The sequence below is a fragment of the Rhipicephalus microplus genome, chromosome 5 (assembly GCF_043290135.1).
Source record: "Rhipicephalus microplus isolate Deutch F79 chromosome 5, USDA_Rmic, whole genome shotgun sequence".
Lineage (NCBI taxonomy): Eukaryota > Metazoa > Arthropoda > Arachnida > Ixodida > Ixodidae > Rhipicephalus > Rhipicephalus microplus.
In genome coordinates, this window is record NC_134704.1 from 31,582,413 (window position 1) to 31,597,612 (window position 15,200).

At 41.5% G+C, this 15,200-nt stretch overlaps 1 protein-coding gene across 2 annotated transcripts in view; it reads right to left on the reverse strand.

Moving 5' to 3' along the window:
• Positions 1-214: 214 nt before the first annotated feature.
• The window catches only part of LOC119174753 (plexin-B), a 71,386-nt gene continuing 56,400 nt past the window's right edge, over positions 215-15,200 (reverse strand). The window contains exons 16-31 of one of the 2 annotated variants that reach the window (XM_075895160.1): positions 14,889-15,128; positions 14,593-14,769; positions 13,730-13,826; positions 13,133-13,492; positions 12,489-12,665; positions 11,046-11,289; positions 10,139-10,281; positions 8,793-8,986; positions 7,748-8,036; positions 7,404-7,557; positions 6,136-6,300; positions 5,091-5,227; positions 4,372-4,532; positions 2,580-2,868; positions 1,373-1,447; positions 215-406 (exon numbers count right to left, since the gene is read on the reverse strand). In XM_075895160.1, the coding sequence (XP_075751275.1) occupies positions 299-406; positions 1,373-1,447; positions 2,580-2,868; positions 4,372-4,532; positions 5,091-5,227; positions 6,136-6,300; positions 7,404-7,557; positions 7,748-8,036; positions 8,793-8,986; positions 10,139-10,281; positions 11,046-11,289; positions 12,489-12,665; positions 13,133-13,492; positions 13,730-13,826; positions 14,593-14,769; positions 14,889-15,128 (3,010 nt within the window). In that variant the 3' untranslated portion in view covers positions 215-298. Of the gene's footprint in view, positions 407-1,372; positions 1,448-2,579; positions 2,869-4,371; positions 4,533-5,090; positions 5,261-6,135; positions 6,301-7,403; positions 7,558-7,747; positions 8,037-8,792; positions 8,987-10,138; positions 10,282-11,045; positions 11,290-12,488; positions 12,666-13,132; positions 13,493-13,729; positions 13,827-14,592; positions 14,770-14,888; positions 15,129-15,200 lie in introns of both variants that reach the window. The other variant, XM_075895159.1, reaches the window with a different exon arrangement.

Here is a 15,200-nt window from a genome sequence, read left to right on the forward strand (position 1 = left end):
CTTGTGACTCGAAAGATGATGACGAGGAGTGGTGGGAAGTCCTCTCGTGTGCTCTAGGAAAAATCAGTCTCTCTCTCTATCTTCTTCTTTCAGCTCATAAATAAATGTGAAGAAGTCTTGGGCACACACACACACACACGAAAACGACGACACGGATGCACATATCCACACACACACGTGCGCGCACTGCTGATGCGTCCCGATACACGCAAAGTTCTGTAGTCGTAGCTGGCTCCCTGTCAAGCTGCTTCGTGGTGTTCCACATGCGTTCGTTGCATAGAGCAGGCATCGGTCGCTATCAACACACTGAAGTCTGTTCACCTTCGAGAGTGCATGCCACATTTAGCAGCTTGTGCGACAGATGTAGTTTCCGGCAGTGTAAGTCGCCTTCAAGCCCCATGAGAACCTGTGCATGGTGAAGCAAAAGACAACGTGCTGAAGGGTCGAAATATGCAATTTTTGTGTATTATGTAACACTGCAAATGAAAATGAAAGGAAACGTTCCCTGCAGCTTATCCCAATATGAGAAGGCAAGTAAAGTATATCATAGTGCAGTAATCAGAACCTTGCGTGTTATGCTTTAAATCAGCGATGACTTAATGATCTTTATAGTATTTCGAAACATTCTGACAGCAGCGCAAAGTTGAACCACAATAGTTGAATGCTTTCAGTTATGGCCATTGCCCCTACAACATTGCGTGGCCCATCTTGCAATGGTTGAACAAGCATGGTATCTGTATAGAATACTCAATGTAAATTGTTCTTTGCATTGATCGCTCTTAGGAATGTGATTTTGACTCGCACATTTGTACGACTGATTTAGACTGTCAAAAATAAACTTGGAGTGATTGATTGATTGATATGTGGGGTTTAACGTCCCAAAACCACCTTATAAGTATGAGAGACGTCGTAGTGAAGGACTCCGGAAATTTCGACCACCTGGGGTTCTTTAACGTGCACCCAAATCTGAGCACACGGGCCTACAACAAAAAATAAACTTGGATGTAATGAATATGGATATAACATATTGTCAATTATGATTGAGTAACTTAATGTTATCCTTGCCATTAATGGTGCTGCAAGGATATCGTTGTGACTATTTCTTGTATTATAACATTTTAAGTTACACTAGGTACAACTTCTTTATAACAGGCTTTGACTATACAGAGTGCGTGCTGTTTTACAGTGTTAAATAATTGATTATCTTGTTAATGTTACATGTCAATTGCTGTTTGTGTTGAAGGTGGTAAGAGCTTTGTTGTATTTGATATTTCTTGCATTTTACATATGCGATGAAACAACTGTATTTGCAGACATGTTTTTTGTCTGATATTATAATAGCCTTCAGACTTTAGTTGAGAATATGGCTTACCTGCTCTCTGTACTTTGCAGCATACACGTAGAGCTCTTTGACAGCACCTGAAGGCTCAAATTCGGAGGAATGTGCCTGAAGAGAGAGAGAGAGAGAAAAAAGAAACAGATTATGAGACATTGCTAAAGTGACAATATGCACTTTATTTTCAATAAAGTTAATTAAGCACAACAATATTATTGTGCTTTCTTATCAGAAACAGAGCACCAACTAGCCCACCCATCCATCTTGGCTCACTTTATTGTAATATGGCTATGACAGTCTCCTTTAAAGGGGCCCTGCAACACTTCTTGAGCATGGTGAGAAAACGCTGCTGATCCGTAGTAGAGGCTCTCGACAACACGCGAGCCAAATATTATAGCTCAGCACGTGGCCTGGAATACACAATAAATTATCACAGTCAGCTAAAATTGCTCTCTCTTCTCTCGACAAATCACGTTATATGCCCAGAAATCACACGACAACTATCTATCAACACGTATCTATCAGCCATTGGCTGATTTGAACACGGCGCGCTCGATCGCAGAGATAATTTGAACACGGCAGAGATCGCTGCAGGAGGCGGCTAGTTGTCCACGGGTGCGCGCGCGATCACACTGAAAAAGTTGCACATTTGAAGAAGAAAAAAGAAAAAAAAAGTGCTCAAGGTAGCGAAGCACGCGTGACGTTTTTTGTGACTCTGCTTTCCCTCTCTGCTTAGCTTCCAGCGCTGGAAGTGTTTCAGGGCCCCTTTAACCCTGGTCGGCTCCTGCCCAACAACGCAACATGGCTGCAGTGGTCCACAGTTGGACAGTGCCGAACAATTTCTTTCGTGGTTGATTCGTGCATTCATTTTCTCATTACGTTATGTGCCATCTGTGCAAGGAAAACTAAACTTCTTTAACTTGAACTTCCAGTTTTTAGTTTCGGGCAAGAATGGATGGATGGCGGGTAAAGCTTTCAGACAGCAAAGGGTTAAAATATTTAGAAAATTCGATCCTGACCAGGCTTGGCCATCACTGAAAGTGTCGCATATAGAGCAAGATTCGTTCACTCAGTCAGATAGAAGAGCACATATCACTCAGAGCGGAGCAAAAAAGTAGTATGAATTGTGAAACATTACCTATGTTCATTCATATTGCCATAAGTTCATATACTGTCATCACCACTGCCAAAAAGTGCATGCTAGAGGGCCTTCCAGTTTAGCACAACCAAGATGTGAACTCACTAGGGAGAGTGCTTGCATGACGGCGCACATCTCTTGATCTGTGACCTTGGGCTGGAGAGCGACACCCTGGTAGAACTCCAGCACTTTGCGCCGGTACTTGGGGATGTCGCGTGCAAACAGCAACTTGTTGGACGGCGAGTCCTTGCCGAGACGATGCTCTGAGGTAGAGCAGGCGTCCATCAGTGTCTGGGCGATCACCGACAGGCAGGAGTCAACGATGGGACTCTTTTGGACGTCCAGGATGAAGTCGGGATTCTTGATGAAGTTGACCCAGAAACGCAGAGGCAAGCTGCGTGTTTCAGGAGAAGCGAGAAATCAGCACAAGAACTGAAGAAGGCAAGATCTCCAGAGCTGACTCTCGGACAGCAATGGAGTCCGAATATTTCACCTAACCTTTGTAATAAAATTTCACTCAGCCTAACCTTTGTCAGGCTGGCTGAATGGACAGCTTCAATCTGCTCATGTGTTGTAGCAAAGGTTTGAAATTTTAGGTACTGTTGGTTTCCTGCCGATCTTTTTTATATCGAGTTGAAGATGTGCCAACTTCACTAGTTGGTCACTGCTTGTCCAGCGTGTTCCATGGTTTGTTTCGTCTATTGTGTTGTTTTTCCTATTTACAAAGTTGAAATAAGCTGGCTTTACGGACTCCAAATGCTAAAGAACTCTGTTCCCCATATACTAAATAAGTTCAAGCTCACAGAACAGCAATCGCGTCTCCTTTCAAGTAATGATATATTGAACCTGTTTGTATAAGGAGCTATAAACCCAGAAAAATTGCACCCAGTACTTGTAAATGCATGAAATTTTAAGTGTACCCCTTTCTGTTATATCGTCTTATTTTGGTTGCCTTTTTTCCCAATAATTGTTTGTTTGTAAACACCCAAGTGTGCATCTATTCTGTACTTCATAAACAACCACTAGAATGTTTTTTTTTCTTTTCTTTTTTCTTTCAATCATACGTGAGCACCGTATGGAGTTTGGTGTGCCATTGTTTCTGTTGCCTTATACAAATGGAAGGTGGGGCTAGTCAAGCTGCTATAGCGCAGCTTTTTTCCTACTTTCCATGCCACAATTGTTTCTTATTTGTGTAAATCACGGTGTATCGTTGTGGTGAAATAAATTTCAACTTTCTTTCAACTCTTAAAACTAAAGTGCAACCCTAAATCAAATCATATTAATAAGCTCCTCACTAAAACAACCATTGTCTTTATTTTAACATCCATAAGCTTATCATTTAAGGAGAGACTAAGGGTCAAAGTTCCACTTTTTAATGTTACGCTAACACACTGAGCACCTGGATAATAATTTTAAACATCGTGGATTTCACTATTCTTTTTAATGTTTTAGCCACGATGGCTATGTGCTATTTCCTCGTATTTGCTGTGCTAAGTCACCCAGAACACAAAGCAATTCATTTTTACTGATAAAAAGATCATGAAAGCTTCAATAGACAGCACCAAAACTTATGTTATGCTAAATCGTTGCAAAACCTTGAGACTGCACACTTGCATGAATTTTCTTTTTGAAAACACTCCTCACTTATCAGTCTAGGCATTTTCAGGAAGAGTGCTATTTTTGATATTGTGAAAAGTTTATCTTCATGACCAAGAGCTTACATTTTTCGCTGTGGTGTCCTTTTCAATTTTCTTATTTCATGCAAACTATCCTAAGCAAATTTTGCATAAGTTCACGAATTGCATTGCATAAGAACAAGCTTGCATGTATTAAATGTATATTCTTGCCCCAAAATTGCTCTTGCTCATAAACCAAGAAGTCCAAATAGGCAACTGACCAATTGCTCTTCCAGGCATGGGGAACCTCTGGATCAACAATGCCGTGTCTGTGTGCGGCTTCATCGAGAAGGTCAAATAGCCATTTGATGGCTGGTGGCAAGGCTTCATTGACAGTCAGAATGGTCTTGAAGAAGTCTTCCACAAACTTCTCCACAGTGCCCTGTGGTAAAACATATCACACATTACGAACAATCTGCGATGTGGAAAGTTGTAATCAAAGAACGATTCCTCAGAAGACTGACATTTTTTTTGCACACGTTCTGGCTTTGCATAATAAAAAAAGAACACTATTCCAGATCTTATAGTTTCAACTTAAATGCTCTGTATATGGTTTAAAAATAAACCTGCACGTCTCCCAATTAGTATTAGGCAATTAAATTACATTCCGGACATGTGATGCATCAGAAGCCAAGTAAACTGAAACAAAACAATTGCTCTCTACAATAATGGTACTGCAATTTTATCTGTGAACTTTCATAACTATGCACAGCCAACTGCTTCAAACAAAATGGAACAAGAAGGTAAGTATACAAATTTGAGAACTCTGCAGCTTTATTTTGTAAGTATACAGCGTTATTGCCCCCATTTTCTTTCTGTTGCAATTGTTATCATCATTCATCAGTGATTCCTACACTTCAGCAGCACCATCAGTGCGGCCACCTGCCCATTAGCACGACAAATGGCAGAAGTTGCCTTAGTAGGGCTGCCAAGTCCTTACCTTAGTGGAAAGCAGCCTGGTGAGGAAGATCTCTGGAATGGCCTTGTGGTAGATGTCCTTTGGCTGGCCAATTGTCTCGTCCTCTGGCTTGACTAGATGCCAGTACTTGATGCCTTGTTCAAGCTCGCAGTGAGACACTATGGGAGACATGGAGTTCAGCGAGACATTGCCTGCAATGAGTGTTGACGTATGCTTGCTTAGGTGAGCAACTGATTACGACATTCATGTTCAAAGGGTATTTGCGTCGGCCATTAAAATATACGTTTTATATAGCTCAGTTCACTAGTGTCACATAACAATAATAGTAAGGATATGATTTGTCAGACATGGATAAGTAGTATGCCAACACTCAATGTCTTTTCGAGTATAAAATGGTACTGCAGTCAAGAACAAACAATGCTTGCTTTTCACAGAAAATTAGAGACAGTGAAAATAATGCATATATATAAAATAAAAACGACTTTAGGGCATATTGAGTGTGACACCAACTGTTTAAATCAAACAACCTGAGCACCTGAAATGTGCAATTCTTCACATTTCACATGATTTCTAGTTTAAACAGTTGTGGAAAAATTTGTCTACTGATGTCATGTGCAGCTAATCAATGCTTATTGAGAAAAATTTCCTGTATTAAGCGAAAAAGCAGATCAAGCAAGTGCACTTCAACAACCAGCATAAGTTCAGCCACCCAAACTTGCTATCTTATGAGCAATGCCTTCAAGTACAAGTGGTAAAATTCAAGTGTCAAAAATGTACATGTAGTTTGCAGATACGTAGCACAACCTTGGCAGCAATGCGAATCTTTGTCTGCATTACAGTAAAAACATTTGAGAAAGAACTGCCCTACTGCATATTGCTAGCTTCAGTAATACTGAGCTAGAATTATCTCGTCAACTTTATTACATGTAACTTTATCTTTGATCAACAGTCTGAGCACTAAGTACAGATATCAGACCAATCTTTGTTGGAGCATGTCAACAAAAATGTGTCACACCATCAAAAGAAAAAAAAAACTGCTTGCATACATTCTCTAAGGTACACTTACAGTTGGAGCTGAAGCTGTCATTCTGCTTGATGACTAGGCTCATGACAGCAGAATCTTTAACGTTGTAGTGCCGCAGAGTGTTGATCTGTCGCCATCCGTTGACAGTATTTGTAGTCATGTCCTCATCAGCCAAAATGAGATGGCCACTCCTGCCGTTTCGCCATTCTGTAAAAAAAATTCAGGGCCGCAATTGTATCATTTCTGCATTTAAATGAGTACAAGAGATGAAAAAAGAAACAGTGACTTGAGATTACTACACTGAACATGCGGTCAGCTACGCGAAAAAGGTAATGTGCACTTGCGCAGCGTCAGACCGCATTAGTGCAACAACAAAACAAGCCTATCAAATGCCTGAAAAAGGTCATTGTATTTTTCTCAGACATAGCTTTGAAAGTACTATAATGTTACAGGGAGAAAACACATAGTAAAATATCTAAATATTCTTGTATTTACAGCACACTCAGAGGCCTATAGAATGAAGGACGGTACAGGTGCAAGTCTGCTAACATATTTCACTTTCAAAATGCCATTCTTCAAGATAAGATTTGCACATTTGCAAGTGTGTTAGTTTAGACAGAAAGCATCAGCAGCAACTTGAAAGACTGAAACACATTGCCTGTTGTTTCTATGAAAGTTGATTTACAATTATTTTGTGGCTACAGTCAAAATAAATGACTGAAACATTTGAAAATAATGTATTGAATTAACACAAACTATAGTTACACACCTTTATAAAAAAACACTGGTATAAGAGACAAATGGGTATAAAAGACACCAATGTGCCCACAGTAAGATATAGGTTGAAAAGAAAACTCATATGAAGTACCCTGCTTATAAGAAACATCTTAAATAAAAGACAAGAATTGCTGCCCGTAGCGTGCCTCTAATAAAGGGGTTTCACTGTAGTTTGGGTTAATTCAATACATTGTTTTGAAATGTTATAGTCATTGATGTTTTTCATCTTTATGCTTCAAATGCTTTTAGCAACAAGCGAGTTTGCCTACGAGCTCTTATTATTATTATTGATGAATCATTAGCTGCAACAAGCTGTTTCAGGTGGAAACCGGGCAAGCACAGAGCTGGCAGTGCAATGCTTTGGTACATTTTTTATTATTTACATGAACAAAAGAAAGGGATAGGCCAAGTGCTTGTTTTTTTTTTGTTAGACACAATCAAATGAAAACATACAATGTTGGTTTAATTAGGGGTTCATCTTTTACATGCTACATATAATGAAAATTCACATATTTTTAATGCAAATGACTTACCAAGATCAACATCGTGGATGGACGGCCTCAGAGAGAAGGGAGTATTTTTGTACAGCGTGTCGAGTATTTTGCTTTTCACTTGACTAATACTGTCGCAGTCATTGACCTTGCAGTGAATCTTCTCATCCTGGTCCTCTTGTATCACCTGTATGGTCTGTGGAGAAAACAGAATGACACTTGTTAGAAATTTCGTTCAATGCACAATGCTCATCAGGTGACTACAGGAGTCATCACTTGATGGCACCCAAGAGGTCACCAACACAACATCGCCAGATACCCGGTTCATTTCTGAGATTATCAAAGCTGGCAGGAATGTCCATTCACTTTGCAATGCGATCACTCACCACAACTTCGTAGTCGATCTGCTCTCTCAGCAGCCGTGCTTCGAAGAGGGAATAACGTGCGTCGTACGTGATGGCGTCCACCGGGCCCTTCTCGACCTGATGCTTGATGGCACTGAAGAGGAGGAACAGCGAGCTGCCTGCATAGTCCCTCAGGTAGTCGTACATGCTCAGTGCCAGCCAGTTGGTCAGCATCTTCTCGACAACCGACTCGGTCCTCCGGAGCATCAGCTGCGGGTGCTTGCTGCTCACGGATCTCTCGATCAGCTGGAGTAGCAATGTCCTCAGCACACTGCAATGTAGGTGGCAGAAAAGAAAAAGCACATTAGTACAAGTAATGTGCAAGTAAAAAACAGAGTCATGGAAATGCGTTGTAGGGCTGACTTTACCCAGTCATGCAATAAAGGGGCTAGTTGGTTCATGTTGGCTTTGGTCGTGCGCTTACGGTGGGGACAGATTCTGTAAGCTCGGTCCTGTGTTCTTGGTAATCTGTCCCTACCGTTGCTGACCTAACCTAACCTAGCCATCACCTAATTCAATCGTGTCCTATCTGATTCAGTTTTTGAGAAGAATAGCCCCCACAATATCTATTTACCGCTTCATGGGTACTCTTTCACAATGCCAACCTTGTTGCCATAACACACCAAAGTAGAGTAACTTGAACACCCGTGAGCACAATTGAGGCATAACACATGCCAGCCTATGCACTTATCTAGGGTTACGCAGCTCAGGAAGCTAGATATAATGCCGGATTTATTGTGATCATTTGGATTTCCCAAAATGTTCCGTGCGTGCCGATTTTTCGAATGCTCAATTTGCATTTTTTAATGCAAATATTATCAGTATACTAGGATGCAATCATTATCAGTAGAGATGGCTTATTGAAATAAAATATGCATTTCAATAACTGTTCAATATCTGGTTTACTTACAGCACTGTTCGATTCTCAAAAATGACTATTTGCACAGTCTTAATGATTAGAGAAACTTAGCTGTGTGTATGTTGTAGCACCCTGTAGGACAAAACGAACAGCTGTCAATTTACTCACTCAGTTCCGTACTCCAGCCTCCCCATGAAGACAATCATCAGCAGAGAGGCCACGTTCACTCGGTCACGAATGGTGAACGACTTCTGGCTCTCCAAAGTGTTGATGAAGGTCACAAGAAAGCTCTTGTTCAGAATCAACTGCTCGAACTGGCACATTGCCACTTCATAGTTGCTGTAGATGCCATTGTTCTTGACCTGAAACAAGACGTGCCGAGGACAATGTGTATAAGTCACGGTCACGAAGAGTACAGTATTGTATGTGTTGAAGCGAGTACAGAAATCATCTAGAGAGCAACTCAGGTTATTGTTACACAGAGCAGGCTCTCATTGAACAGATCCTGAAAAAAAATCAGAAAAATTATGATCCGTTTGACAGAAGTTCCAATTATTGAGAGGTGAATCAAGGTGCAGAAGTTGTGTGAAACGAATCATGCTACAGGCATCTGTCCCAATTAAACAGTTCCATTTAATATATTCATTTTTACTGAGACTATCGCGCTGTCAATAAAATAAACTAAAATCTCAATATAATGAACATGAATATAACAAAATATTGACTATAATGAAGTTAATTTAGAATAGTCTTGCAATACATAGTTTTAGTAATAACATTTATAACGAATTTTCGGATATAACAAAGTTATTTTCCTGTCAGATGCAACTTTGTTATAATGAGGTTTGAGTATAGCGCAGGCTTACAGGCACTAATACACTGTGCTCCTGTCTTTATGTTTGTGCTAATCTATGTACACGAGTCTCACCAAAAGTTTAAAGGAGCCCTGAAACACTTTATCAGGTAACCATGGAATGAATTCACGAGAAGAGTTTATTGCCTCGCAAACTCAATGCCGCAAAAATTCTAAGAATTTGTTCAGTGCTAATAGAGTTGCAAAGATTTGTCGCATGCTGAAATTGCATTCTCTCTTCTCTCATCCCGACGAAAGCGCATAAAGCTAAGCAGGAAGGGATGGCAGGGGCAAAATAAAATGAGTCACCCGCTCCTCATAACCTTGAGCACTTTTTTTTTCGAATGCACAACTTTTTCAGTGTTATCGCGCGCGCACGCGTGGACAAGTTGAAGGAAGCATGTTAAAATCACCAGTCAATAAAACAAGGAACCACAGAAAGCCTTGATTCAGGAATACCCCCTTCTAATACACTATGAGGACCGAAGCACTTCCATACATAAAGCATTGCTAAACTGACTTCGATAAAATTTGCTATCCTAAGTAACGTGGCCATGTTTGATGATGTTTCCTGCAACACTACTTATATTGGCTCACACAATCCAATTATTCATACACCACAAACATACAACAGGTTGCAAGTGTGGCATCCAGCACAAACCTTGTTGTCTTGAAGTAGAGGGTGCTCGTAGACGCCTGGGAAGAACACCTTCATGATGTACGACCGATGATCTAAGGTAGGAATGCCAGCTGACTGAAGATCATTGGTTAGGTCAGTGACAACTGTCTGTAGCTCCGCAAAGGCTGAAATAAAAACAAATGAATTACATGATTATCTCCCACTCCTTCATGCTTAGCACTTAGCCTGGTGTAGATTGCAGAACAATCATGGCAAAGATGCCTTGTAGATGCGATTATTAATCAAAGAAAGCGAACTATTCGACGAGCTTGTTTCCTTCTTAGACACAACCAAGCGAATCAAACAGGCAACTAGGCCAATGAAAAGATAGGGAACACTATTCGTAGCTTTGAACTGTAGTGTAGTAATTATTACATATTTAAATGAGGTAAAGTGGATGAGAAAACAGCGTCAGTAGCACCCAAACACACAGCCTTTGAGCATACGAATTGCACAATATATGTGCAAACAAAGCACAGATAACACATAGACTAGACACCTGCATACAGGCATGTTTCTTGCATTTTGTGATGTTCTACGTGCCGATTCCCACACAAACACCATGATGACAGGGCAGCAAACCAGGTCAATTCTGGCTAACCTAACTGCCATTTCTTTTCTCTCTCTCTTATTATATCCAACTGAATAAGTGATGTTGACCACACCACTCAAAGCAGGATGGCATTGAAACCACCAATTTGAACTACTGCTCATTTAGCTGAACTTGCCACCCTAACTGGAAAAAGGGGCTGCTCGTGTGTCGGTCTATGACAGAGCAGCATTATGCTTTTCACCCTATAAACGGAGTCGTAATTAACAGCTAACAGTAGTAACAGCTCTGTGTAGCGCAGCGGGCTGTCACACTTCCTTCCAGTCAGTAGTATAGTACCTTGCTTGCACTCAATCCGGACGCTCTTTTCGAGGTCGTCCATTTGGAGTTGAATCCGCTTGTATTCCCGCTCCGCCTGGGAGCTCTTGTGTCGCAGCACGAGCAAAATCACAGCGCTCAGAAGGACCACGGCCAATGCTCCCGCGGCAAGGCCAGCGACGGCCTCCGGTGGGAAGCTGTAGGTCTTGGCCACTTCGTAGCGCATGAAGCCCACTTCGTAGCGAAGGTTGCTGCCAATACGAACCTACAATGCACAGACAGAAATGGAAGCATCTTTTTACGTAACAGTTTCGCAACCTCTCCGTATTTCACATTAGATTTATTGCATGTAAAGAAGATGAGGCACTTAAAAAATGTTTATTATCCTAGTTTAACAAAAATTGGCATGCACATGCACCATTAAATGAAAATTACAAATCCACAAATTGATTCCAAATATCGCATTTTGAAAGCAAGTTGTGGTGAAATTCCACATTGTAGTATGGGATTCAAAGGTTAGGGTTCAGAAAGTCATGATAAGGCACCCACACAACTATATTCATGAAGAAAACGACAGTCCTCAAAAGAGGAGTTTCTCAAGTTATAACTAACAATGCCATCAGTCGACATTTTTTATAATGATGGTAACACCTGAAACAAGGAATGCTGTAGCATGTTCTCCTTTAACTAATTAAATGTAACATACCCTACTGTTGATATTACGTCAGCTGGAATAAATCAGAGCATTGTCAATCTGACGAAGCAAGCTGGTACAGATAGCACTGCAAGGGTTGATGATTGATAGATATGTGGGGTTTAACGTCCCAAAACCACGATATGATTATAAGAGACGCCGTAGTGGAGGGCTCCGGAAATTTAGACCACCTGGGGTTCTTTAACGTGCACCCAAATCTGAGTACACGGGCCTACAACATTTCCGCCTCCATCGGAAATGCAGCCGCCGCAGCCGGGATTCGAACCCGCGCCCTGCGGGTCAGCAGCCGAGTACCTTAGCCACTAGACCACCGCGGCAAGGCGCATTGCAAGGGTCATTACAACACAAAAAACATGTTCGGTAATCGCAGGTTATATGGCATCATAGAGTTTCTGTGAGTGTTTATTAACTACAGTTGAACCTCTCTATAAGAGACACTGACCTAACAGAAATTGGTATAAGAGACACCATTGTGCCTATATTAAAATACGGGTTGGTAAGGAAATGCAGACACTTCATATCAAAGACAAGAACTGCTCCCCAGTGCATGTCTCTTATAAAGGGGTTCAACTGCATCCTGATAAAGTAAAAAGCGTTACTTTCTTCAGCTAGGAAATGTGGCGGGTAGGCAGGTTCAATGAATTGACAAAAAAAAAGCAGAGTGTACGTAGAAATTTTTTTCCCAATACTTTTTTTTTTAATCGCTGCAGTAGCTTGATATTGGTGATTAAATAAACACAAATACTAACCACAACCATTGGAAGTCCATTGTCGGTCCAACGGCCCAACTCATCTGTGCCGGAAGGCTGAACTTCAGGTGGCCAGCAGAGAAGTTGGTTCATAGTCAGTGAAGTGATGTTGCATGGTTGCGTCCCGATAGTAACGTTTACTTCCGACTCGGTACTAGCCAAGCGAAGGTTGCTGCCCTGGAAGGTGAGAGAAGATTTCAGAACTTCGGATATCATCGAAATCTTGTTTGCAATTTAGAAAAGTGAACTTCGATACAACAAATGTGGATACAACATATAACAGGTAATGTTAAAGTACACAAACAGTAGCCTTGCTATTAATTACATGAATGCATGTTCATGACAAATTTTTGTATTTAATGAAGACAAGAAAAATCTCAAGCCAATGTGTTGACAAGTGGTTTTGTCTCCTTAAAGGCAGCAACAAGACGAGTTGAATAATAGGCTCAAGCTACATCCCGTGTTCAGTTATTTTTCATATATTCAAGCTACCATTTTGCCTTGGACCTCTGCCTTGTATGCAACAAAACTACTATCGAATTCGATGAAACTTCCTTTAACGAGGTTCGAATCGAGTATTTCACGGTGAAAGCGCTCGACTTATGAATGGGAACATCACGTTTTTGTGGACATTGCTCCCTTACCTCAATGACAAGCAGTTCACCCTTGTAGAGCTTCACGCCGTCTCCTTCGAAGCGATGCAGCAGAGGATTTGGTACGTACACCAGGTCCGAGTGAAGCAGTGGGAAAGTGCGGGGCAGTTCGAGCACACTGCTAACGTCGTCCATGGCAAAGCCAATGCGGAAGCGCCACTCGTCCCGATGACTACCAGCATCTTGGTCATTGTTGTAGCTCGTGCCGAGACCAGTGTGACTGCCACCTGCAATGCGGTTGTCCTTGCCCAGGCTTTTCTGCCTGTCACTGCTGGGAAGCTGTCGGTATGCTTCCGCATTGATGGGTGGCGACGGACAGGACATCAGGGATGGTGACAGCACTTCGCACACCTGGGTGAATAAACAAGGGACGTTGAAGATAATTCGGCAACTAGAGGCTACGACCTAAAAAAAATCCTACCTTCTACTATTCTACAATACCTTCCATTTCATTACTCCGTATTGTTCAGCAAGCAGGCTCATTCTAGTGAACTGCATTCGTTTGTGTCCAGTTGTCTAAAAACTTGACTGTCCTAACACGCTCAGATTATGATAGATAAAAAAGGGGGGTTGGGGGGGGGGGCTTACCGTTTCATTAAGGATCTGGTTTTCATAAAAGACGGCCATTCGTGGCTGCTGGACAGCGTGAAGGTTGCTACCTGTGACCATCACATTCCGACCACCACTGGAAAAAAAAAATTGCACGTGAGTACAGCTGCAAAATAGAATGAATGTATTAACTTTTTTAATATCGTGACGGTAAACTTCTGACACAATTTTTCAAGCACCTTTAGAGTCTGTTAAAACAAACTTTTAGTGTATCACAGTTTTGCATGAGGCCGAGCAATTTATTATATTTTGACAAGCTATACGCTAGTTGCAATCATACAAGTTCATGCAAGCGTTGCTTTTCTTGGAACTAAGATCTGATAGCAGAGGGTAGAAGTGCAATGAATAAGCAGTGGTGCTGCTAAAGATATTATTTTGCCAGACATTGGTGAAGCTTACTTGTAATGTTAAAATCTGAATGTTATAATTCCTCTCAGTAAACATTCACTACATGAGTGTATAAATTTATTCCATTGTCTCTTTCAGGTTAGTGATTCGTAATTATATTGTGGTTCTGGCATGTAAAGTCCCAAATATTACGTAGATAAAGATAAGTTTTGTTGCGTGCACCACTGGTACACTAATACTAATACAATTAGAGCTCTGAGAATGTGAAAGCAGTATACTCTTATCAAACGAAACCCGAAAGGACCAAGAAAATGAGTTTAATGTAACAGGTGTTCCATTTACAGAGGGATGAACACAAGTGCAGAATTTGGATGTGAAACCAGTTATACTGAAGGCAGTTAATCCGTTTAAGATAATTTATTTTACCAAGAGTCTACTGCACCAATGATTGTGAATGTAAAACCAGTGATACAGTTGAGAGATAATGCACTAACCTGACAAAGCTTTTGAGCGGTGATATCTTGAGTATGGTTGGGTCTTCAGAATAACTGAAAGGGCTTGCTATACTCAGGGTGGCATTGTCAATCTTTAGGATCAGGTAAGAAACATTGTACTTTGGCATAGTGGCCTTGCTGGTTTTGCAGGATATCTGGCTGTTGCTGGCTAATGTTCTGCAACAGAAACAATGGCACGAAAAAACTTGTGAAGCACTGACTTATTTCCCTCCTCCTCGTTTTGAGGGTGTGCGTGAAAACAAAATACGGAAGATGCAGAAAGAAGGGCAACGCACTTGTCCACAGTGCAGGGAAGGTTGTCGAGGTACACAGTGAGGTTGCTGCCGACGTTGAGGTTCGATCCGCTGATGTAGAGACGAGTGCCCCCCGACTGGGGTCCAGTGCGAGGTTGAAGGTCGCGCACCGTGACCTGTCGGTACTGGAACTTCTCCTTCGCTTGTGTGATGCCAGCACGATTCCCAACGACCACGTCTGCCGTGAGTGGCGACCCACTTGCTCCGGTCCTGCAGACAACCCTGCGGACGCAAAGGCAGAGCTCGCTTAGCACAGAGTCGAAGAAAACATCAATAAAATACGTTGAACCCCTC